Genomic DNA, 24,358 nt, shown 5'->3' with positions numbered 1-24,358 from the left:
TACATTAAATGGTCAATTAATTAATTGGTCATTCATTCATTCAATCAATCAGTTGGTCAGTAAGTCAGTGAATAAATAAATAAATATTGCAGTTTATTGTCGTCTTCATCCTGCGGCGCGCGTCACGCACAGGTTTTGAATGCGTTCCCTTTCACGACTAGAGCGAAGCGTAGTCCGCAATTCAGTAGGATCGAAAGGTGGTCGAGATTGTATTACATAGTAGACAAACGGCCCAAGAAGAAGGGAGCAATCAGTTGTATTATGTATAGGCCTTTTGCATACAAGGCCTTGTGTAATTCTTTCCCGTTGTATTTAAGTTTTGCGGATCTGTTTTCTTACACAGCCTGTTATTTTTTTCGATTAAAACTTCGTTGCGATCGTTCTGTGTCTTCTTTCAGCTTGTTCGGTCGTCTTCTTGCCCTGCCTACTACACGCTGCCCGTAACCTCCGCTGTTCTGCTCGCAAGTTCCACTATAAACACAGCTCAATATATATCGGAGCTATTTTAATCGAGGCGAGTACGCGCCACATGATTACGCGCACAAGGACGCGCGCAGCCGTCCCTATGCTCCCTGTGCGGGCGCGAAAGATTGCCCCCCCCCCCTCCCCCCTCCCCCCGCGCACAGAACAGACTCGCGTTCAGGCCGCAATGTATATGAGCAGTCCCCTCATCCGTCCGTCCATGGCGAGCTGCGCGCAGACACCCGTAACTCACTCATCCGCTGGGCACGGTTCAAAAGGTTCCCATCTGCGGGACTGCCGCGTGCATCCAGGGCCGCGAATACAGAGCGTAAGCTTTTCTTCTTCGTGATTGGTGTATGTGGCAGCCGCGTCTCGAACCTATCGTCGCGATAGTTCCCGACCCGATAGATGAACCCGACCACACCGAATGAGGGAACGCGACGAGCATTGATGCGTGGAAGCCTTATGGGTATAATATACGCCTCGATCGGGCTGGCCGCGTTATTTACGGTGGTTCTGAAACGGTGTAGTCGCGTTTCGGCGACGCCGTGGGCATTGACGCTGACTGCGACCTATATACAGGCCCGGGAGTATACACTAAACCTGAAAACACCGAGAGTGATGCAGGGGTTAATCCCCGAATAGTAACCATTAGTCTCTTTGGGACTAATGCCCGTGCCAACACGGACAAATTTAGGGATATTAAGTGTTCACTGCCTAAAGTTTTAACGGCATTCGCGCGATGCAACGTGAACGTATTTCTATGTACAACGTTAGCGCAAAAATAAGACACATTCACAAGAAAGGTGGACAAGACAACGCGCTTTTTTCTTGTACACCTTTCTTGTGAATGTTTCTTATTTTTGCGCTAACGTTGTACATATAACTATGCACCAACTAGCCCAGCAACAACAAACATTTAGTGACCGTATTTAATGGCATTATATCCTTACTGCCGTTCGCGGACTATTAAATGAGTTATCGCGGCTCATTCACCTGTGGAGTGCGCACACTCTCGTTGCCATTGTGCACGCAGAACAGCGTACAACTTCGTTGGAAACAACGTGCTATCACGTACCGAATGTCTTATTCTTGACTTATTCCAGTCAGATAAAGCATATCTGCAACATTTTAACGCGGTATTGGGTGAAGGCTACCGTTTTGTAGAAAATCCGACGTCGTCGGCGTTGGTGAAGGTAAAATCCCCGGAGAAGCAACCTATACTTTTTTTTTATTCGAAAAGTGTGCCATGAGGCACAAGTTGAAAAAAGGAAGGGGGGCGGGGGAAGGAATGCACGGGATTGAAAGTTTAAAGAAGGAGTGAGGACCCGTTGCGCTGAGGTAGTCGCAGAGGTTGCTGATGAAACGGTTGTTCATAGTCCACTTCACGTACGTGAACCACCTATACGCGGACCACCTAGGTCACGTGACCTTGTGGCGTCATCACAACCTGCCCACCGATTGTGAGCAAACTGTTCTCCGTGACAGATTGCAGTTAAATTTATCATTGGTCGCTCGGGAAGAGCAACCTGCGTCGCACAAGCCCCACCGGCGGCTGTTGTTGTTGCTGCTCATAGGAAGAAAAAAAAGGAAAGCGCACGGGCCTGCCTACTGGCTCAAGCCGAGCCACGCTCGCTACCCCGCCGCGGTGGCTCAGTGGTTAGGGTGCTCGACTACTGATCCGGAGCTCCCGGGTTCGAACCCGACCGCGGCGGAAAAACGCTAAGGCGCCCGTGTGCTGTGCGATGTCAGTGCACGTTAAAGATCCCCAGGTGGTCGAACATATTCCGGAGCCCTCCAATACGGCACCTCTCTCTTCATTTCTTCTTTCACTGCCTCCTTTATCCCTTTTCTTACGGCGCGGTTCAGGTGTCCAACGATATATGAGACACGTACATACTGCGCCATTTCCTTTCCCCCAAAACCAATTATTATTAGCCACGCTCGCTGCCGCGTGCTGCAAGTAGGAGAGTTAAAGGGTAGGAGAGCAAAGATATAAAGGAAAGGCGCGCGCTTATATGCCCCTGGCCGATCCTGGAGGCAGTGCAATACCGGGCCGACCCGTGCCAGAGTGCATCAAGCCGAGCACACCGCCATATTCCAAAAATAAGTTTAATATCTTGGGTCCAAGGACCACCAGCAGATATTAAATCCACTCCACCGGTGGCATCGCGGAGCAGTGGCCCATCGCTAAACCGCCGCACCACTGCTCCAGGAGTGACATGGGGTCTCCCAGGGACCTGTGAATCTTAAGTCGAGAATGACCAATTCGGCGTATATGGCATTAACCCATTTACGCTATCGCGTCGTACCCTTTGGGTGGAGCTTAAGGGTCGCCTCCAATTTTTACGATGATGATGGCGTCATTTCTACCGGCACTTGTGGCTGGCACTCTCGGTTTGTGGGCTGCAACAACGATTTATGATTACTCTTCCTCCTTGTCAACCAAGAGCAGCGGCATTTTTTTGGCAAGATAATTTCATTATCACAATTGAACAAAATTTTCCATATTTCCTGCTTGTGGGCACTGTTTACAGTCATATGAAAATTTTTTACTGGCTTGGAGGTCATCATGTTCGCGACGTATGTATGATAACTTCCATACTTTTTCTCCTTTTTTACTCCCGCCGCGCGTTTAGGGTTTGTAACGATATGAAGCATCGAAGGCTTTCGCTCTGGCTTATTCAGGCACTGTAAAGACGCACAAAACGTAAGATGAGGCTAGTACAGAAATAAAATAATCTATTCCTATACACCACTGCTGCATCGACGCCCTCAAGGGGTGCTTGAAATAACCAAGGTGCAGAAGTGATGCTGTAGGGATAGCATGTAACTAAGGAACTCTTCCTGTCATTCGGAAAGTGGTCTGCAATTTTTTAGAAAAAACACGGTACCAGAAAGGAAGAACTTGTCAGCGCGTAAAATGCATCTTCTGTCGACGTCTCGCGGATTTCATCTGTTCCTTCATCCCGATATGCAAGCATAAGCATAAAGTATAGCCGGTCATATTGAGAGAGGGAGAGAGAAATAACTAATTTGCACCCTTAAAAAATGACGGCGGACAAGGCTGTAGCCTAAGACCCCATTCATTCCCCCAACCGTCGCCTTGGGACTCGGCGGCGGCAAGGGCGAGACCGATGACATTGCGTTGTTCTCCTGTTTCGTGGTTGAGCAGTAAGGTCTCCCAGGATTGTACATTTCTATTCGGGTCGTTATAGAGAGGGCAGGTCCAAACTATGTGGACTAGATCTGCAATGCTATATTGCACTGCGTACTGTTCAGTTGAGGGTTTGGAAACACCCCGGTTTGCAATTTCCTCCATATGATTTCCTCTTTCCTGCTGAGCTGATTATCTGCTGCTGGATAGGCCTTACGACCGAACTTATAATGAGAAAATATTTCATGGAATGTGGTGAGCTCGTCACCCGATGGGAGGTGTTCCTCGCGTGGAGGCGGCGCGTCAGCGGCGATCGACCTGAAAGTGAGCCCTCGGGCGGTCGCGTGCGCCTTCTCGTTCGCCCACGTGCCCTGATGAATACTTACCTTGTGCTGGGACTGCGGTGATGCCGGTCATATTGAAATAAAGAAAAATGGAATACCGTGCTGAAGCCAACCAGAATAAAAAGGGGAAGGGCCCACCGAAGGACACTAAGAAAAAAATAGAAGGACAACAGCGTGAGTAAGAAAGGAGTGCCTCGTCGTTCAACGTCTCGACTCGTTAACGTTAGAACGAGAAACGTATGGTCCCTTCTGACCAGATATATATCGCGTCGACTTCGCGAGTAAGCACAGCGGACACAAGGAAGAATTGTTGCTGCACTTGGAGAGAGAGATAGAGAGGGTGCGCAGGTATGGGCCTCTCCGCGCAGGATTATATACGGGCGAAACCTGTCGTGCACGGGAACTTGTCGACGACGACAAACGAAACCCTTCGCGGGTCGCGTCGTTCGCCGGATGACTTTATTGCCGTCCCATTATATAGAACGGTGCTCGCCGTCTAGACCTGCACACGCAGTGGGACGAACACATGGGCGAATCTTTGATCACTGAGTCGAGCAGAGACCGATATATCGCTCTGGGAACTCTAAGCTTTTACATTTCGAACGCTGCTTGTTTTCTTTTATCACCCCCCCCCCCCCCCACAGTAAAAAATGGAAGAAAACCCAAACAACAAGGAGTTTTTTTTTAAAACTTTCAGCAAGAACCGTTTATATGAGGGATGCCGAAATCTCGCCGTGTAGGCCGTAGGTGTAAACAACGAAATGTTTGTTTTCTTTGAGGAACGTGTGCTTGTGCATACATGACATTACCCTCCGCGGTGGCTCAGTGGTGAAGGCGCTCGGCTACTGATCCGGGGTACCCGGGCTCGAACCCGACCGCGGCGGCCGCGTTTCGATGGAGGCGAAACGCTAAGGCGCCCGTGTGCTGTGCGATGCCAGTGCACGTTAAAGATTCCCCAGGTGGTCGAAATTATTCCGCAGTCCTCCACTACGGCACCTCTTTCTTCCTTTCTCCTTTCATTCCCTCCTTTATCCCTTCCCTTACGGCGCGGTTCAGGCGTTCGCCGAGATGTGAGGCGCTGTTACTGCGTCATTTCCTTTCCTCAAAAACCAATTTTCAATTTTTGACATGCCATTAGGCATATCCAGAGTCCTCATCGAAAGACTGTGGCATAGTCGTAATCGTAGCCAGGGATATTCGCAGTCACTTCAGTGCCACGCTACAGCGACGTGTCATAAAGACCACAGCTGAATCGGTCGTCTAACAAGTGTACACGAATCTACCCCTCGCCACTTCCGTGCGAGCATTCAAAGTAGCTGCATTGGACGCAGTCTCCGAAAAGAAAAAAAGATATAGAAGAAAAGGCCAAGCGTGCATTCTGCGAACTCGTAGGGCATATGCCATCTTGATCATTTTCCTCCCATTGTCCCGGACATGCTCGACGCCGGCCGTCGCAGCTCTCTCCGGTCATCACTGCGTTCTGCTTCGTTGGAGCTCCGCGCGCGCTCTCGGCGCTGCGATCGCACCTGTTGCGCGCGCCTTCACCGAATCGAGAGCGGGCCGAGGGAAGAGGAACTGACTATGGTATTGAGGAGCAGAGTCCCGGTGTTTCGACCTTTCCGGCGCCGAACGTCACGGGCCCCGCAGCCATCGCCCTCCATCTCCGCTCCGCGACCGTCGCTCGATCTGTTGGCGCTTCGGCCTCTCTGCGAGCTGGGCGCTGTGGAGGGACCCTCTTAATCCAATATTTTCGCCGCTAGGGCTACGAGGTTTACCGGGAACTTCTTCGCCACAGCGTGCGTTCTTGGGTGTCTCGAGGAGTGCCAGGTCGAGGGAGGACTGTCCTGTGGGCGTCGCGACCCGCTCGGAGAAAAGTGCTCCCAAGAGCGTCTTCCAGTGAGCCTGTTACGGACGATGTGCGCCGGTAGAACGTTCGTAGGAGTTGCGCCACGCTGACAGAAAACGCAGCGAAGGAGGGCGACCGGTGTAGTTTGGGAGAGTGCCGTCTGGAGAGTCCTGTGGGTATTAAGGTCTGTGAGTTTTTGTTTCCTCGATTCTACTTTTATTTTACGCTGATAATCGTATGAGCGAATTGTAAGTTCTTAAAAGTGCACGCATTTGCCGTTAGCTTCCTAAAACGTCTTCGCCTTGCAATTCTTTCCTGATCTGGTTCACTCTACGCTGGAAAAGAGCAAAAGGTGTGTTAAGTTTACTCTCTTGAGGATTAACTTCGGTGCTGCAGCCATTAGTCCCCGCGAAGAGCAAGCGGTCTCTCAGAGACACTAACTGCAAATGGATTATCGATCACATTAAGTCTCCTAACGGAGTAACCGTTCGTCGCGGGTGCTAAGGGGCGCAGTTAGTCCCAGTTCGTCCATTTTCTGCTTCGAATATCACGTAAGAGTATGGTTTGCAGGACATACTCTTGACCACGTGACCAGGGCATGGTCACTTGGTCATGGCTGGCATGGAAGGTGTACGGAAGGGCGTGAGATGTGGAGGGCAGGATCCGGTACAGCTGTAGTTGCTCCCAAAACATTGCACGAACTGCGCATGCTGTTTGTACAAACACGCGTGTCCGACCATAGCGGTTATTCTGGCGAGTTGGCCATTTGATGAGTATCGTGTAATAGACTGCGTACGATGGGTGGGAATTTGCGAGATATCTTTTGTGGGTCCAGCTTCTGCGCTGTCTTTATAAAGTAGCTCACATCTGATCAAATTCCCTAATGGCTCCAAATATGTCGATTGTAAATAAAAGAACAATGCCTTAAACTTTTTTTTTCCATCTCGAAGTGATGTCGGCAATGCAGTATACCCACGCAAGCCTTATAAGAAAGAGTCTAATACAGCACATCTGCTGTCCTCTTCTCGTTTCTTGGCACTTGCTATTTAAACAAATTTCTTCTCTAAATAGTGACCGGGCCTTTTGTGACGTCGAATAGCACTAACTTAGGCAAGCTCCGCATTCAAAGCCAAGCTGACCTTCAAAGCTGCCCCTCGCTTTGCGGCCGAAGGCGCGGTCAGCGTCATTACCATATTTTTTCGATGGTCCAGCTTCCGAAAGTGCATTGTGCTAAGGCGCCTCCTAAGAAAAAATAATGGAAGGTAGTGGTTCTCGTGTGCTTCACATTCAATTCTCTGGACACGCACGTGCTCACCTCCTTCCTCCTCCTTCTTCTTCCCTGGAAATGTCATTACGGCCGGCGCTTATGTTCTGCCCTCCACGCGTTCCTTCTTATTTGACCACCTCACGGAACGGGATACCGTTCGCTCTTATATTGCATCTGCTACGCTGTCCCCAGTAAAGGCCCTCACATGGAAAGGACTGTGTGGAGTTTCTTTCGTTTTTTGGTTCTTTTTTTCGGCGTTTCGTAAAGCACGGCGATTGATCTTTTGCGGCTAGCTCGCCGGGGGCTATTCAGGTCCAGTGGTTCCGGCGCAGGAAAGTGCGCTTTCGGAGGAGGTTTCTCCGGATTTGTCTTCGACGGTCTGCGATGACGTGTAACCGTGATTGGTAAACTTCCCTCTTCGCAGACAGACTCCGTGGTAAGTTCACTGCCTGTGCGCAGCAGTTTCTCTGGGAATTGGCTTAGACACAAGTCTCACTGTTTCAAGGGCGTTGCCAAATGGACTTAGGGCGTTGATGAAATGAAAAGGCAAGGTAACTGCAGCTGGTGCACAGTCTAGCGCGGGAACTTATTTACTGCGCCTTGTAGAAGATTTCTCTTGAAAGAAAAAAATTCCGGTTACTCCTTTCTGCGAACGAACTGGTTGAAACACGAATGCGAAGCGCGTGTTCTACGGTAGTCAATGATTTGTTGCTCTTTCACTTAACCCCTGCAAGCGCCTCTCGTTTGATTCAAAACGTGTATTTTTTTCCCCGCCTTAGAAGTATACGCGGAACACATGAAGACAATTTCCAACTTTTACAACGCCAAACAGTCTCAGTTAATACGTTACATACGTGTACCAAATTTCGTGGGAATTCCGGAATTGTTGTGAATTATGAATAGTGAATGTGGGGTTGAATGTCCCGAAACACATGAGATATGAGGAACGCTGTACTGGGGGGCCCCAGATTGATTTCGGTGACCTGGGGTTCTTCAACGCGCTCTCACATCGCATAGCAAACTGGCGTTTTTTTATTATTATTTCGCCTGTACCTAATTTCAGCCGCGATCGCTCCCACGGCCTCGGTATCAGCTGCCGAACGCCAAAGCCAACCCGCCGCGGTGGCTCAGTGGCTAGGGCGCTCGACTACTGATCCGGAGTTCCCGGGTTCGAACCCGACCGCGGCGGCTGTGTTTTTATGGAGGCAAAACGTTAAGGCGCCTGTGTGCTGTGCGATGTCAATGCACGTTAAAGATCCCCAGGTGGTCGAAATTATTCCGGAGCCCTCCACTACGGCACCTCTCTCTTCCTTCCTTCTTTCACTCCCTCCTTTATCCCTTACCTTACGGCGCGGTTCAGGTGTCCAGCGATATATGAGACAGATACTGCGCCATTACCTTACTCAAAAAACCAATTATTATTATCAACGCCAAAGCCACTGAGCCACCTCGACAGGTCACAATGACTGGAAATCAGAACATCGAAGTACCAGGATTTGTCAGATAAACGCCTGATTTATCATAAAATGAATATTTTCGAAAAGTTCAGAGAAATCAGCAGATCGAGAAGAAATTCGTTAAAAAATTATATTATTACGCGTGGCACAATCTGTCTTCTAGAAAATGGTGCAAGAGGAATTACCAAACTCATTGTTTTGAGAAATATTATTTTCTACAAAAAAGACCATATCTCCTATGTGAAGGATCATAAGTTTTCCCGAAACAACGTAATCACTGCGCGCGCCTCCTGACTGCAATATGGAAGCTTAGTGCTGGACTCTAAACCCAACCTGATTTCTTTCTGGGCTATGTATGTGCTTACCTACTGCTGCTTAGGCTTGGGGGAGTTGCTCAGCACTGTACCATGCGTATGAGCCTGCGCTCCTGTAATTAGCGAATCTCATTGACGAGTCTTAAGCCATCATCATCATTATCAAATCGCTTATTGTCCCTTAAGGGTCGGGGATTGGGCATTACGTAAGGGGGGGGGGGGGGGGCTATAAAATGTGGCCATGGCCTTGTTATTATTAGGCAATGAAAAAACACAACCGAGACGGCATAGTAACCTTATACATTTCTAGAGAAGCGTGTGCAATGAGAGGACAATGGAAACAAAAAAAAAAAGACTGAAAGAAGAGTGCCTCATGTCCGCATGCGTTTACGTAGTACTCAAAGTAGCGTTTTATAAGCACAATTCGTGCGAAATAGCATGCAGCAACGGAACAAAATGCCATATATAAGTGAGGTTGGGTAGTAGTTTTTACAAAGCAAAATTTCAATCTGAGATTTCAGTCATGCAGGAAAGAAAAGCAGGAAATAAAGAAACATTGAAGAGCAATTGCTTTTATGAGTTTCATTTAGCAAAGTGAGCTGATTGAAACGACCTCAATTTAGAGTCGCTGCGTTCATGCACGATTGATTCGGGCATCGAGTTCCGTTCATCAATGGCAGGAACGACTTACGAAATCCATTTGTAGAACGAGGTATACGCTGCGCACTCCGAGAATTGAAAATCCGACGCGATGCTCGTATGGCTGGTACTGTAGCAGAGATTTTTGAAGCTCAGGGCGATTGTAATACAGATTACGAAACAGCCCTAGCTGCAATTATTCGACGAGCTATCCAGTCGACACTAATAGATGATTTGATGGCGCAAGCGCTAACCCGCGTATCATATTTTGAGCAGATGAAAGGAGCCCCGGATTCTGGATGCTTTCAAGTAGTTCAATTAGGTATTTCTGATGACGGCTGCATATTGCTCAGGCGAATTCCAGTTTGGGCCTAACGTATGCTTCATAGGAGAGACTTCAGATAGAACTGTCGTTCTCGTACGCGAACAGCATAAGGGCTCCGTTTCGCAGAACATCCGGCGTCGGCGTTACTGTCGGCGTCGCCGGAAAATCCAGATTGCTCCAAATGCGAGCCAAGAGGCGCCATCTATGGGAGCCGGCGGCCGAAGGCCCGTGCGCTTGACGCGTTGCTCGCGGTTGATCGGAGCAACCGCGAGCAACGCGCCAAGCGCACGAGCCTTCGGCCGCCGTACTCCTCCTCACCCTCGTATAAACACGGAGCAAATAACGACTCATGTTACTATAGTTGGATACGAGTCAAGAAAAAAGCAACTTTTTCTGTCAACTGACCCCCTTCAAGCCAATGACGCCGGCCGGCTCTCATGCACCTGCTAGAATGGGCAGCCTGACAATGCAGGGATTGGCGAGACAATACAGGGTAGGTACTATTCCGACTATGCATTTTCATCTGCCATACACTGCACTGTCACTCGAGCATGTCATGAGAATCGACCGACGCCACTGGCTTGAAAGGGGTCTCTTGACAAGGAGTTTGATCCGACTATAGCGTTGCATCTCAAGCTGCTACACAGCAGACCCATCGCTGTATCCCCTGACCCTTGGTTGCCAGTCAGACATACCGCTAAGCCACTCAGGCATGTTTGTACGGCTTGGTTAAGGCGGGGCTTTGTATGCATTTCTAGTAGCCTTTCACATCTGTGAAAGAGGAAATGGTGTCCTTGTCTGTGTGGGCACGAGGAACCGCTGTCGCGTCATACCCTTAAAGTCAGAGCTTAAGTTTCCCCCCAATTTAGGCTATCCGAAACACACACGTGCGCTTTTATGCGTTCCGGCCTTTTCTCAGCTCGTCGATGTCGCATCTCGGAACCGAGCAATAATTCATCAAGCATGTTTAGTCTTGTCTCAATTCCGATCAAATGGAATGCAAAACCCTGGGAGCCACCCGCAACCGAAACGGGCTGCCAGCGGTCATCGATACTGCAGGAGTGAATATCGCGTAACATACATGGTGCGTTTTCTGCGTTGATAAATGTGTGGAGCATCTCTCCCCTTACAAAAATTTCTTTACACAGTATATAGACTGTCCATAGACTTCTGTCTATAAAGTCTATTGACGAACCCTATGAAGAACAGTCTACAAGCAATACAAATCCTATAGACTGTCTAAAGACAATCTATAGAATTATGGCCATACAGTTTTAGCAAACCTTTGTCTATAGACAGTCTGTGTACTATGAGTAGACAAAAATAAATATCTATATAAAGGCAATAAAGTCTATACGAAGTCTATAGGCTGTCTATATACGATGTGTGTAAGGGTTGTCTTCACGTGCGCCTCAGTGGATCAGTGGTTGTGGCGCTCGTGCGCTCAGCACGAGTTCGCAGGATCGAATCCAGGCCGTGACGACCGCATTTCGATGGAGGCTAGATGCAAGCGTGTCAGTGTGCCGTGCGGTGTTAGCGCACGTTAAAGAACCACAACCGGTCGGAATTAATTAGGAGCCTTTCCGCTATCTCCCGGGCCAAAGGTGACGGTAATAAGACTACCGAACGGACTCACGGAGGGACCGGTGCTAAGTTCGCCCCTTTTGAAACGAGCTGGTGGCCGGTGCCATCAAACTCATTACTTTCTTCATTTTTCGAACATGCGGATGGCTGGAACTGCGACTGCCACTTTCACAAGTGGATATCAGACAACCATTGTTGCCGGCTCTTGCAGTCTTGCAGGAAGAGTGTTCACATGCCCGTCTCTAATCTCTCCGTGTCTTATATCCCCGCCCCCTCTTTCTTTCCCTCTTTTTCCTTCTTTCTTTCTCTTTCCTTCGGCTCTTGACCGGAAGAGAAATATATGCGTCCCTCTATTTTGAGCCACCTACAGTGCTTGTTTTCGATTTCATTATGGACATCGGTCTTGCTCTCATTCATTAGAACAAAGAGTTGTCATCCTTACACTAGTCCCTATTTGCAAATGAAGTGCACGGAGGAAGGAAAACTCAGGAGAGGCCCTCGCTATCCGAGCTGCATGCCATAAGGTGTATACCGGAAGTCCCGCGCTTTCGCAAGGACTGTCGGGAGTCTTCGATCGGCGGCGCAGCCAATAGTAACGCTGGAAGCAGGGGCATCGTCTGCTGCATTGTCTGCTGCGCATGCGCAAGCGCGCTGGGACGGCGGCCAAGTGGGGGAGGGGGTGCAGGGGGAGCCGGCTTCAAAAAATATGCAGTAGCCGCCTGTCCTGAGTTCTTTCCTTCCTTCATGATGAAATGATAGAGGCGGTTACAGCTAGGAAATGCAGGCCTCTGGAGTGCAATCCAAAGAAGCGAAAGAGTGCAGCCAGACTGTTCAGTTCTTAGAATCCATTTGCCGTAGTTCACACACGGAACTCTTCTTCTGACACCAGGCGCATCGTCGGCCCTGGCGCTGGAACTGGCCGGCCTCCACTGCCCGGGGGGCTCCGCGACCAAGGTGGCTTCGGCGGCAGCGTCGCGGGTGCCCCTGGGCTGGCCCGCGCGGCTTCTCTGCCGCGGCGTCAAGCTCAAGCAGCGGCTCGTCAGCGGACTCCTGCTCGCCGCCTCGGCGCTACTGTTCCTGACGCTGGTGCGCATCACGGGCGTGCGACAATCACCGTTCGCGGCACCGCAGCAGGCCTGGGTGCCCAGCCACCGCAAGGGCGTTGCCGGACCGCAGCCGGCGCCGCCGCAGGTGGGTCGATCGGCACCGTTCACACTTGCGGCGACCGCGCCGCAGGTGTGAACGCCGTACTTTCCATGCCGTAAAAATCAGGCAGCTTGATTGGCCTAATACTCGGAGACTAAGTAATGTTGAAGAGCCTTAAAGAGGCTATCGCCTTTAAATGAGCTTGATGCGAGCCAGTTGCAGTCAGCCTTGAAACGTCTTTTCAACACCGTTCTTCTCAGAGCTTGGATTATTGAGTATAGGTTCACCGCGCGCCACTCGGGTATCTTGCTCTGATTGATTATTTTTCTAGGAAATCAGCAATTGGGTCTAGGTGGTTGTGCTTACATACTGTTATATACAAAGCAGTTAGGGTTAATAAACCCAGACTGTAAAGACACAGTGCGCAGGATATCTATGGGCTCAGTTTATTGTCCCTCTGTGAGTGTTTTGCAGTGTTCCTGTAGTACCCCGCTACCTGAAGAGAATGACTCCTTTCGGGGTTACTGATCTGTTGTGCCCGCTACTGCTTCGTCTCATAGATGATGCAGCAGTTACTGTTAAAAAAATTGGCAGAGGCATTTGAGGCTGCTTACGCGTGAGAATGCGAAAGCATTATAGTGCTGAGCCGTGCTACTTTGCTAAATGACTACGAGTCTTGATTCATGATTATGACTACGAGGTTTGACTATGCGTGATGTTTGTAAAACTCTATACACCTCACATTACGTTACTTGTAAAGTGCTGGGCCATGATACGTTGCAGAATGACTATGATTCATGACTGATAGGTCATACTAGTTACGTTTCATCATTCATGACTGCATGTTCGCTTACATGTGTTGTGACGTCGTATACACCGGCTTTCTGACACCCTCCGAATTTCGTGCCGTAGACGGCGGGCTCCGGCTTTTCTGCTAATGGGACATACTGTAATGCCTTCGCATTAATGAAAGTGAATAAACGCGTTCGCCATCCCTCGCAGAGCGGCCCTGACCCGTCCGGCGTACTCGGCAAGAAGCTCCTGACCAAGGCATCCGTCGAGGGGGGCTCCCGGCGAACGGCCAGCGAGGCCAGGGGCGGGGGTCAAGCGGACGTCCAGGGCTCGCAGCCGTCGTCCTCCGCGCCCCCACCGGTGCTCAAGCGCGGTCAACCCTCCGCCAAGGGCTCCAAGAAGAACGACCAGGGCAAACGCCTGGGCAATGCGGCGCCCGCTGCGGGCAGCGTCGAGGGCGACCCCGAGAGGCAGCGACCGCACGACATGTTCGAGGACCTGGTCCTCATCGCCTGGCCTTCGACCGAGGATCGCCGGCTGGTCAGACCGAGGCGCTACAACCCGACGCTGGGCCACATACTTCAGATCGAGACCAGGTGCGGGTCCCTCCCCAGCTGTCTAAGTCCGGCCTACGTGCGATTTGGCGACTCCAAAGTATACATTTCTGTGCAACGCGGCAGACACGATTTGTTTCACGCTCTTCGGTGAGGAGAAACGACAGTTTTACCTCGGTTACTTGCATTTTCCGTTTACATGAGCTTATAGGATACGGCCTCTGCAATTTAACTGGACCATATAGAGAAACTACGGCTCGCTATCATTATGGATTTTATGCAGTCGGCCGATTCCGCAGACATCTGCTTATAGAATATTCAATATCTGTGTGCCCTCTCTGAAAGACTTGCTGTCGTAATTGCTGGTGGCTCGATTTACATTGGCGCCTTTTTCGGCGCATTCCGTGACGCTTTTGTTTCCTGTACGCTACAGAGGCCGTAGTGTGGAGACGAGGCACCCTCGACTGTGTCACTGTTTAAAAAGAAAAAGAAAGAACGTTCAAATAAATTTTTGTAGTATTTTGGTCATGTACTTGTAGTAACAACAGAAATATTTCTTGTAACAATAGAATTCTCTGTAGTAACGTGCTGTCTCAATTGTGGTATCAGCAGAGCTACAGATAACTATTGCAGAAAAATACTGTAACATTATATGAAAATCTGTCATTGCGACAAAGCGACAAAACATTTGGTCGTATTTTGTTGCTGTTGCCTTCTGCGAATGACATGCATAACCGTTGGCGTTCTTTGTCCCCGTCTTTGCAGCCGCAACATGACCAGCTGGGAACAGTTCCAGACGGGCATTGCGCGCGAGTATCTCTACCCGGAGAAATCGGAACTCATCGAGCGCATCCTACACGAGATGGCCACCCTTCCCATCGTGCACGTCGGTGAGTACGCAGATCGTGATGGTCGTTGCGGCCGTTATCACCTGTAACCAGACGTTGTCAACGATTCAAACATGACGTGCCTCGTCGATGTCTTAAATAATTATCAAAAGGTAGTATGCCATATTGTCGTACATTTCATGAAGCCACCTGTAGATATCAGCTGGAGCAGGGGCATGCGAACTCGGGAGCGTGCTCATGGATTCAGGCACATTGTTACCCATCCGACCCATTACTTCCCGGTGCATAAGTAAAAACCCAGTCGGAAAAACAACAGAAAAATTTCTGTCGTCACAACAGAATTTCTCTAATGTTTTTGACGAAAAACTTGTGGAAGCAACATAAATATGTGTAGTAACAGCACAATTTTATGTGGTTGCTACAGAAAATTGCTACAGAACTAGAGAATACAGAAAAGTACTTCTGCTAACACTACAGTACTACATAAAAATACTACAAATCAACAGAAAAATCTTTCGTTACAACAAAACTACCAAATATTTTGTATTTTTGACAAGGTTTTCCCGGGGTTTTTTTTCACTGCGGGAAAAAAACACCCCAAGAACATTACTAATACTACTTTTTCCAAATCCCTTCCGATCAGAATTGTTGAAGGTACAGGCGCCCAGAAAAGTTTCCGGAACGCCATAATGACGAAAAACCTAAATTCCCTTGCCGCCTAGAGGCGAATTCATTAGGTCAAGCCTGGAAATGTAGGCCGCATCCTTTATTTAGTTCATGGCTGCGTCTCTAGACTGCCCAGAAATTATGCTTTCTTGTAATTTTCGTCTTCCGCAAACTCTTCTGGGCGCCTGCACGTGCGGGCCTGTAAACACCGCTACCCGCTCCACCTCCATCGAACTTGGTTGGAATTTTCAAGGCGTTCTTATTTGTGCCGAGAACAAAGGCAGCTTGAAGAAACTGTGCAAAAGTAATATAAAAACAAAGACGAAAAAAGATAACGTACATGCCGGTGATAACTTGCGAGTAAGATTTATTGTAAATGCACAGTGACGGAGGAAAACAAGCGTTGAAGCGCGCAAACATGAACAGGGGGAAGCAAGGCGGGCCACCAACAAACACTTTAAACTTGCTCTTCATAGATGAAAGAGGGTGGCACTGAACTGTCCCGCTTCGGAAGTGTCCCGTCCAATGCTGATGACACCGACTATCTTACGCTTCGAACCTGCCAAATGGCCGCTTGGAAGATGGGCAGTCATATCTACGCACCAAACTGTCACCGTCCCCCTGAGCCCCTTCTACGCTTTTAGTTCATGTCCACGTGTTTTGAGAACATAAATCAAGCTGGGTGGCTACAGATATGCGAAGTGGAATTCCGGTTTCGTGATATTTTAGGTTGCGCGAACAAATTTTTTTCCCCGGTTGCTAAAATTTGGATTAACGTATTTATGTACTCAATCCTACTGAGTAAATTTAATCGTTGTGTCAGGTTTCCAGAAACTTTCTAGCACACGTAATCGGGAGAAATTTGTGCGAAAAATGACACTAAGACCAGATTCTCGACCGTGGCAGCGCGAAAATGGAGCAAATTCCGGACATAGCCCAAAAATTCCACTCAAACGCTGCGATGAATTTAGAAAGTCCTCGATGCCAGCGTGGGCAGTTCGCGTCCAGCTCGTAGGAAAATACCCGCGAATTGGAGTCCCGCCAACATCACCTACTATGGTTAGTCGCGCATTTCGCCTCACACGTAAGCACAGCTGAATTTCTTGACAGCGAATGCACCGTGACCCATTCAAAAGTTTCTGTAGACAGTCTATAGATTGTCCATATATATTTTTTCTATAAAATCAATAGACTTTCTTAGCCAAATCTCATAGACTAGTCTGTAGCCAGTACAAACCCTACAGACAGTATATGGACAAGGCCGTACACTTTTCGTAGACTTTTTTCTATGCCAGTCCATAGACTATGAATAGACAAAATGAAATATCTGTAGGCAGGGAGTAGAATCTATAAGAAGTCTATAGACAGACTATAGACCACTTTTATAAGGGAAGTGTACGTTGCTGTCGAAGAAGTGCCCGGTGGTGATACTCTCTGCTGGGTCCTCCGTCGAAGCCTTTTAATATGATGGATGCGATCGATAGCCGGTGTCGTACCTTCCACGAGGAGAATGATCAATAACTAAGGGCATCCTTAACAACGCTGTTGAGAGACTGCCTTCAAGAAGAATTAAGTTCGACTCCTTCGACAAGAAAATAATTTTGCGTAAAGTTGATAGCGTTATACTTCCGAATTTACCAAGAATTTTGTGGTACCCGTAAGTTTCGTAGTACCTGCATGAACTTGCAGACTGTAGACTGAGGTCGATACCTCGGCCGCACTGCTGTTTAGTCTCTTATTTTCTGCCTAGAACATAAGAACATCGTAATTAGATAGATAAAGAGGAGGAGGAAAAGGCAGGGATGTTAAATAATTAAGTTAGCATATTTTCAAGCGCATTTTGGGTGGCATTCAGTATCACAACATTTTGCCACAAGTACAAAGGTCTCTCTTTATTAGCGCATAGCGCAGGGACATACTGTAGCGGTATACGGTATCACAATGCTAAAACTCTCTACTCTTCACTGTATTTCGTGTTTCGTGATTGGAAACCAGACTGCGTTGACACTGCGCTATAACTGTGGCCAAGAGTAGGCTGTAGTCGAGTACAACTCAAGAATGAAGCGGCAGACGGCCCTCAATGGAGACCCTCCAGCCAATGGCGTCGACCGATTTTCATGACGCCACGGTTTATCCGATTAAGCCGTGGTTATTCCTCTTTCATGTGCCACCCCCTGCAATTTCTTCACAACAAGTCAAAGGGGATCGTTCAACGGGTAGAGGGAGAAGCATTGGTCGATGCCATTGGCTGGAGGGCCTCCTTTGAGAGGCATTTGCCGCTACTTTCTTGAGTTATATCCGACTCTCTCGCGACCGTCCGCACAGAACGCACGTTGACTACAGACTCCCAACGGGGGAACTTTCGTTGGCCTCTCCGCTTCAGTGCAGCCAGTCATCTTCTAGCCGAAAATGTCATAACGCTCGGCAGGCGCGGATAGGTCAAGATACCAAAAGGTCACCTAGACTGACACATATATGTTTCCTTCTGTCTCCAAGACGCCGGCGTTGCTCCGCAGCGGCATTGTGGTGCCATTTATACGCTCAAACGGTCACGCAGTGATGGCAATGGGAACCTATTTTCGTCACAGAAGACCTCTGTCTCAATTTTTTTTCCTTCTTTCTCACACGTTTCCCTCCTGCGACTGCATTGTCATATGCTGAGAACATTTGCCCCTAGCGGCAGAACGCGGAAAGACCAAAAATGCGAGTGTTGTCGCTCCAACTTATGTGGCCTTATTTTGTAACAATGGCTCCTGCACTCGGTCACATTGTGAGACAGCCGATGTACGCATTGTCCGCGGACAGCAGAGAAAGTATCGTCGAGGTGGTGACGTCACTCTCCGAGCATGGCTTCTCCATTGTTTCGATGGGTCAGCGACAACGTCGAGGAGGCAGACAGCGGTACTGGCCCATCCCGTCGCAGCTGTTAGCCTAACTAGTGTTCACTCTTCGCGTTGGTTTTGAGGCGGGAATGAAAATTAATTTATTTTTTTTAAAAGCAGCCGCGCCCATCGTTTACCGAAAGGTCACATGTGCATTGTGGTTTGTTTTCTTGTGTCGAATGAAGTCGCGCAGCGAAGAATTATACATTCCTCATAACTAGCGCACATTACAATGCACATCTGTCTTCCTGCGGCGTTTTTCAAAAAAACGCATCAGTTGTGCTGCGTAAGTGCCATTGTAAGTCACAGAGTGCTCGTGATGCCCCCCCCCCCCCCCCCCCCCCCGCAGTCAACTTATCAAGAATAATGTAGCACCTGAACAGCCTTTTGCCTTTTCCTTAAGGACTCCTTCCAGCCAATGGCGTCGACTGATTCGCATCCTACCTTGACGAAGCAAGGAGTGACAGAGGAAAGGGGATAGTACCCTCCCAGCATTTCCCGGTATCGTCACGCTCGTGTTCATAAGAACCGGCTGACGCCATTGGCTGCAAGAGGATCTTTTGACAGGGAATGTTTTGATTAGCGCTGACAAAGTGAACTCTTGCTCAGATATGAAAGAATACAGGCAGAGAGGCCTGCGGCAGTACGGACGTGCAGACAGAAATTAGTCAGTTGCTTTTGCACGGGCGCTGCACTATAGTTTGAAAATGAGGTACTTCGCACTTCGGAGACCCCACTATTTTTTTTTCATGCATTAACAGTCGTATATTAGCAAAGGGCGCACAACTTAAACGCAGGAAGCCACCTCTGAAAGCCTTATTCGAAGGCCCGCAGTTTTGGGAGGGGGCAGGTGCTCCCCTTCACGTTTTAAGGCGGTCGGAATTAATGAAGAAACAAATTTAAATTGACTTAAAAAATGGGGAAGCATATTGAATGATAACGAGGGCAAGTGTAGGTACGTACTCTCAGCGCCAAATGAAACGCGAACAACGAAATTGAAACGGGAACAGCAAAGCGAGAATATTTCACTTGAAGGAGTCTCAATACTAGCGACTTGGTTTGCACTTCGATGGCACGGAGACCGTTGTATGGGAGAATTAATGGACCCTGGCTGTGCTTGGCTTTCAGCAGCTAATATTTTTGTGTTGTGTTTCGGAGGCTAACGAAAAGGGTTCCGCTTAAGTTAAGGACAACGCAGCGAGCTATGGAAAGAATAATGGTAGCTGTAACGTTGAGAGACCGGAAGCAGGCAGAGTGTGTGAGGGAACAAACGCGGGTTAATGACACCCTTGTTGAAATCAAGAGGAAGAAATGGGCTTGGGCAAGGCATGTAATGCGAAGGCAAGATAACCGCTGGTCGTTAAGGGTAACGGAGTGCATTCCAAGAGAAGGCAAGCGTAGCAGGGGGCGGAAGAAAGTTAAGTGGGCGGATGAGATTAAGAAGTTTGCAGGCATAGGGTGGGCGCAGCTGGCAAAGGAGAGGGTTAATTGGAGAGGCCTTTGTCCTGCATTGGGCGTAGTCAGGCTGATGATGATTTCTGTGCTCCTGTCATCGTATTACATTTAAGCTGCTCGCGTTTCATTTGACGCTAGTAATGTACAACGGTGAATAATACTGGGTCTCACACGTGTACCACCAGTCACAATGTAGTGCCATATTAATTGTTCATTGCAATTAATTTAACAAGGTCCCCACGACATGGTCAGAAACGTGGAAAGAGCAGGGAAATAATGCTGAGTGCTACTTTTGATGGACTGATTGATTGATTGATTGATTGATTGATTGATTGATTGATTGATTGATTGATTGATTGATTGATTACGTGTTATACTGATACATGCTGCTTGAATGGCACAACCGCACAGCAAATGCTTTGCACTCGCAGCGTGATCCGACGAGGGGCTTGTTCGATCGGGACTCCGCGCAGCCGTTGAAAGGGGTATCGGAAACCTCTCCGCCGGGAATCCTCGGAATGCAGTGGTAAACACATGCGTACACGCGCACACCTGGATCTAATCGATGCACGCCTAGGTCAGGAGACGCCGCCTCTGCCACCTGGCGCCAACAAACTGCGGCGCTTTCGTTATCGACGCCCTGACCAAAACCTATTCTGCGAGCTCCCTTTAATTCGCGGTTGTTGCAAGCTCCGCCGCTGTTCGGCGCAGTTGTGCCGGGGCGCCGCGGTCATCGTGGCCTGTTTGCAAATAGGCTGCTTAAGAATTCTCGCCACCGCTATACGTACAGCCCAGGCTCTGGGACTGGACAGACGCTTGGTCTTAAGACACGGCAGATCTCAGCTGCCACGGCATCGGTGCGAGGGGGCGGCGCCGTACAGATAAGCTCGTGTGCTCGGATTTGGAAGCATCTCGTTAACGGGCCGAGGATATATAGACAGATAAAGAACTTATGGGAGAAGTTGGCTCACTGCCCGACCTTTTTGTCCACGGTGCGGTCTTTTCCGAAGGTTTTGCCGGCAAGATGCGGAGGCCGACGCGGCGCATTCGCAAATGGGTTATTTTGCTTGCGTGCATTTAGCGCTGTGTTTCAGCAGCTGCACAGCACAAAAGGCGCCTTTGCGGGGTTTATGGCCTTTGTTGTTCGTAGTTCATAAGCCGTGATCCATGCAGAAAGTCATGGCTGTATACAAACCGGCAATGAAAATCACGCAGCTTCTCGGTTTGTAACAGGTACGCTAACCGCTACGCTATATGCAGAGGCACGCACGCCTGGCTTAAGTATTGTTTTAGTCACGTGATATACAGGACTACTTTCGAGAGGGCGAGGGAGATGGAGAGGCAGCTGAAACCGTAAGTGAATTCTAAGCATTCAAATCGCAGTATCAACATTTCAGATCCGATAATGCGACATAATTGATGTACAGACAACGAAGCGTGAAATATTTCAAGCGGTCGAAAAGAACGCAGAAACGGGCCTTAAGAGCGCCTAGGGGACGGCAGAGGATTTTTGATGGAAAAAACTGCACTGGTCCCCAGTTTTCGCGACGGCGTTTTGGTTTGGTTTATAGGGGTTTAACGTCCCAAAGCGATTCAGTATATGAGGAAGTCGCAGTGAAGGGCTCCGTATAATTTCAACCACATGGGGTTCTTTAACGTGCACTGACATCGCACAGTACATGAGCCTTTTAACATTTCGCCTCTATCGAAATGCGACCGCCACGGCCGGGATCGAACCCGCGTCTTTCGGGTCAGCTGCAGAACAGAATAATAATAATAATTGGTTTTGTGTGAATAGGAAATGGCGCAGTATGTCTCATATATCGTTGGACACCTGAACCGCGCTGTAAGGGAAGGGATGAAGGAGGGAGTGAAAGAAGAAAGGAAGAGAGAGGTGCCGTAGTGGAGGGCTCCGGAATAATTTCGACCACCTGGGGTTCTTTAGCGTGCACTGACATCGCACAGCACACGGGCGCCTTAGAGTTTTTCCTACATAAAAACGCAGCCGCCGCGGTCGGGTTCGAACCCGGCTGCCTGCAATACAATTTTAGAGTCCATGCAAATGCAGACAGGAGCATGCACTCACTAACGAGAATCCGCCCGGAGATGTCTCAGTACGGCGTCCTTCTTGTAGTCCGATGCTGCGGATTCAAAGATGCACTTAACCCTTTGACGGTCTCTGCCGTACATGTACGGTGGTTTTAGCACAAAAGACACCGTACATGTACGGCATCTAGCACCGCTGCCATGTGGCGTGTTACGCTGCTAGCCACCCTCCGGGATCTTACCGTAGCAGCCGCCTTCCGCTGTCCATTCCTCCGCTTTCGCTGCGGCAGGTGGCGCTTCGATCTGCTTCCGCCTGCCAACACGCCACCTCTCAAACGCCGTAACACGTCACCCGTCATGTGGCGTGTTACGCCGACTACGACGCGGAACGCAGAAACTGGCGTCTAACAGCTGCGCTCCAAGAAAAAAAAATCGACCGCGTTGGTCCATTTTCTTGCGAAACAAAAACAATCGATCGTCGAAGTGTTAAGAAATGAATCGCCGGCGTACGAATAGTCGCGACGTTCGAGCCTAAGCATCCTCCTCCGAGATTGTCGCCAAATAGGATTTACCTCTACACGGTTTTCTGACGCTCTCCTGCCATGGGACTCCTTTTCAGCGCGAAAGCGCTACTTCACGCGGTCTAAACGGCTCACCGAGTTTGCGTGAAGCTTGACCTTTAAGGTGACCGTGGCCCATGCGGAATAAAACCAATACACATTGCCGCTACTGGATATCGAACCCGCGGCGGTGCGAATGGCGCGTGCAGTGGCGCTTGGCAGGCCACTGCACGAGAGCGCTATGCCATCGCCGCAGCCACCCTCGCCTCGTGTTAAACTGGAACGTACCCTCGCTCTGTGCATTGTTGATCGTCGTCTTCGTTCACTAATACTGAATACTATCTAATATCGTCGCCGGGTATGCCGACGACCCAGCAAAGCAAAACCACGAGGCAACCAGGATAAACATATGTTTTCGCACGCGTGCTGGGTTTGACTACGTTAAAACCCTACCACTTTTTCACAACTGCCGCCACATACTCAATCAGGGTGGCAGCCACGCACAAGCCTTCTACGTAAAGGGGAGGCCACTAAACACCCGTCTGTCTGGCCCCTGCATCCGGGACAACCTGGGTATAGGAGCACGTGCAGACAGCACCTCCTAGTACTCTCGACCGCAGCGCATCTCATTTATTCCCATCCGGAATTGGTGTTTTCACGCATCCTCTGCACTGTATAAGGTACACACACACCTGCTTACAGCTCTTCTGGGCGGCGGCAGCGGGAAGCGCTCGGCGGGCAATACCCGTTCCCTGCACGGCCTCGCAATGCAGCAGGGGTAGGAGGCCACCGTGCCGGACCCGCCATTAATCACGCTTACGGCTTGCTGCCCTCGTGCATGTACTACTACTAGGTGTGTGTGTGTGTGTGTGTGTGTGTGTGTGTGTGTGTGTGTGTGTGTGTGTGTGTGTGTGTGTGTGTGTGTGTGTGTGTGTGTGTGTGTGCGCGCGCGTGCGCGCGCGCAGTGCTATTTCCCCCAGGGCAGCAGCTGCCCCCCCCCCCCCCCCCCCGATGCAGGGCGCAGTGCACTTCTCGCCCAGCGGGAGCCCGTGCTGACCTAATTGCGACAAATGGATTCGGCTTGCGTCGGATCCGGCTCCTTATTGGGCCCTTTCGCTACGGTGTGGCGTAACAAGTATGGACATCCGAACGATGGGACAGAATGAATTACCCCCTCCTCCCAACGCGGATGGAGGAATGGAAGGTGGGAGAGAGTGTGCACGGTTATACAGAAGGAGGAGAGAGGGTGGACATACTGTGTGACACTGTTGCCAAGTTACTGTAGGGTGCGTCGACCTATGTTAAGCCTTTCTTCTGGCTGTTTGTCTTTCGTGATGTTGAATAAGCGAATTGAAATGGTCGAACGAGCCTTTCTTGCCGTTGGGATAAAATAGTGATGAAGGATATCAAGTCTGAAGGTGTTGTCGTAGCATTCCTCTTTGCATACAGCTTACATGTTTTAGTCAAGTTGGAGGTCAGCTTGAGACAGGGTTTCTGACCGATGACATATGCATATTCAGTTGCATGCTTTCAGGCGCGATTGAGGTGTCCACCGAGACGTCGAGATGTGAGAGCTACTGCGCCCTTTCCTTTCCTGAAAACACGTGCTTTCGAATTCCTCGACGTAAGCACACTTCAGTGCCCTCAGAACTTTTTTGTTCGTTAATCATTTTGTAGTGCCCCATATCAAGAGCGAGAGAGGGTCAGGGAGGGTGCGGTGGTTCTTTTGCATAGGAAAGTCCATAGGAAAGAACCGCTAATATTGTGCGGCATATTTCTTCCTGTGACAGCACGTGTAGGGCACGATTTGAGAAAACAAAGATTCTGGGCAGGAGCGCCAATGTCACAGCGAGGCTTGTGCTGGAGGCCTTCCACATTAAAAGGCTATCTGATCGCTGCGCGAGTGATCCTTCCTTACAGATTTATACTTCTGAATGTGATTTTCTGGATTCCCTTTCGCCTCGTCACGGTGCTGGTGTATGACGTCTGTGCCTCCAACTGTCTGCGCATGCTT

General features: G+C 49.5%; 1 protein-coding gene across 5 annotated transcripts in view; it reads left to right on the top strand.

Annotated features, from left to right (window-relative positions):
- The window catches only part of LOC144102066 (extracellular serine/threonine protein CG31145), a 250,432-nt gene that overhangs the window by 169,629 nt on the left and 56,445 nt on the right, over window positions 1-24,358 (top strand). For 4 of the 5 annotated variants that reach the window (XM_077635340.1, XM_077635341.1, XM_077635342.1 and 1 more), the window contains 3 exons: window positions 12,285-12,586; window positions 13,544-13,929; window positions 14,653-14,777. In XM_077635340.1, coding sequence (XP_077491466.1) covers window positions 13,820-13,929; window positions 14,653-14,777 — 235 coding nt within the window. In that variant the 5' untranslated portion in view covers window positions 12,285-12,586; window positions 13,544-13,819. Of the gene's footprint in view, window positions 1-5,651; window positions 5,994-12,284; window positions 12,587-13,543; window positions 13,930-14,652; window positions 14,778-24,358 lie in introns of those variants that run through there. The other variant, XM_077635345.1, reaches the window with a different exon arrangement.

Source organism: Amblyomma americanum, chromosome 8, assembly GCF_052857255.1.
Source record: "Amblyomma americanum isolate KBUSLIRL-KWMA chromosome 8, ASM5285725v1, whole genome shotgun sequence".
In the NCBI taxonomy this organism is placed as follows: Eukaryota; Metazoa; Arthropoda; class Arachnida; order Ixodida; family Ixodidae; genus Amblyomma; species Amblyomma americanum.
The sequence above is the reverse complement of the archived record's forward strand: the minus strand, read 5'-3'. Positions and strand labels throughout refer to the sequence as shown.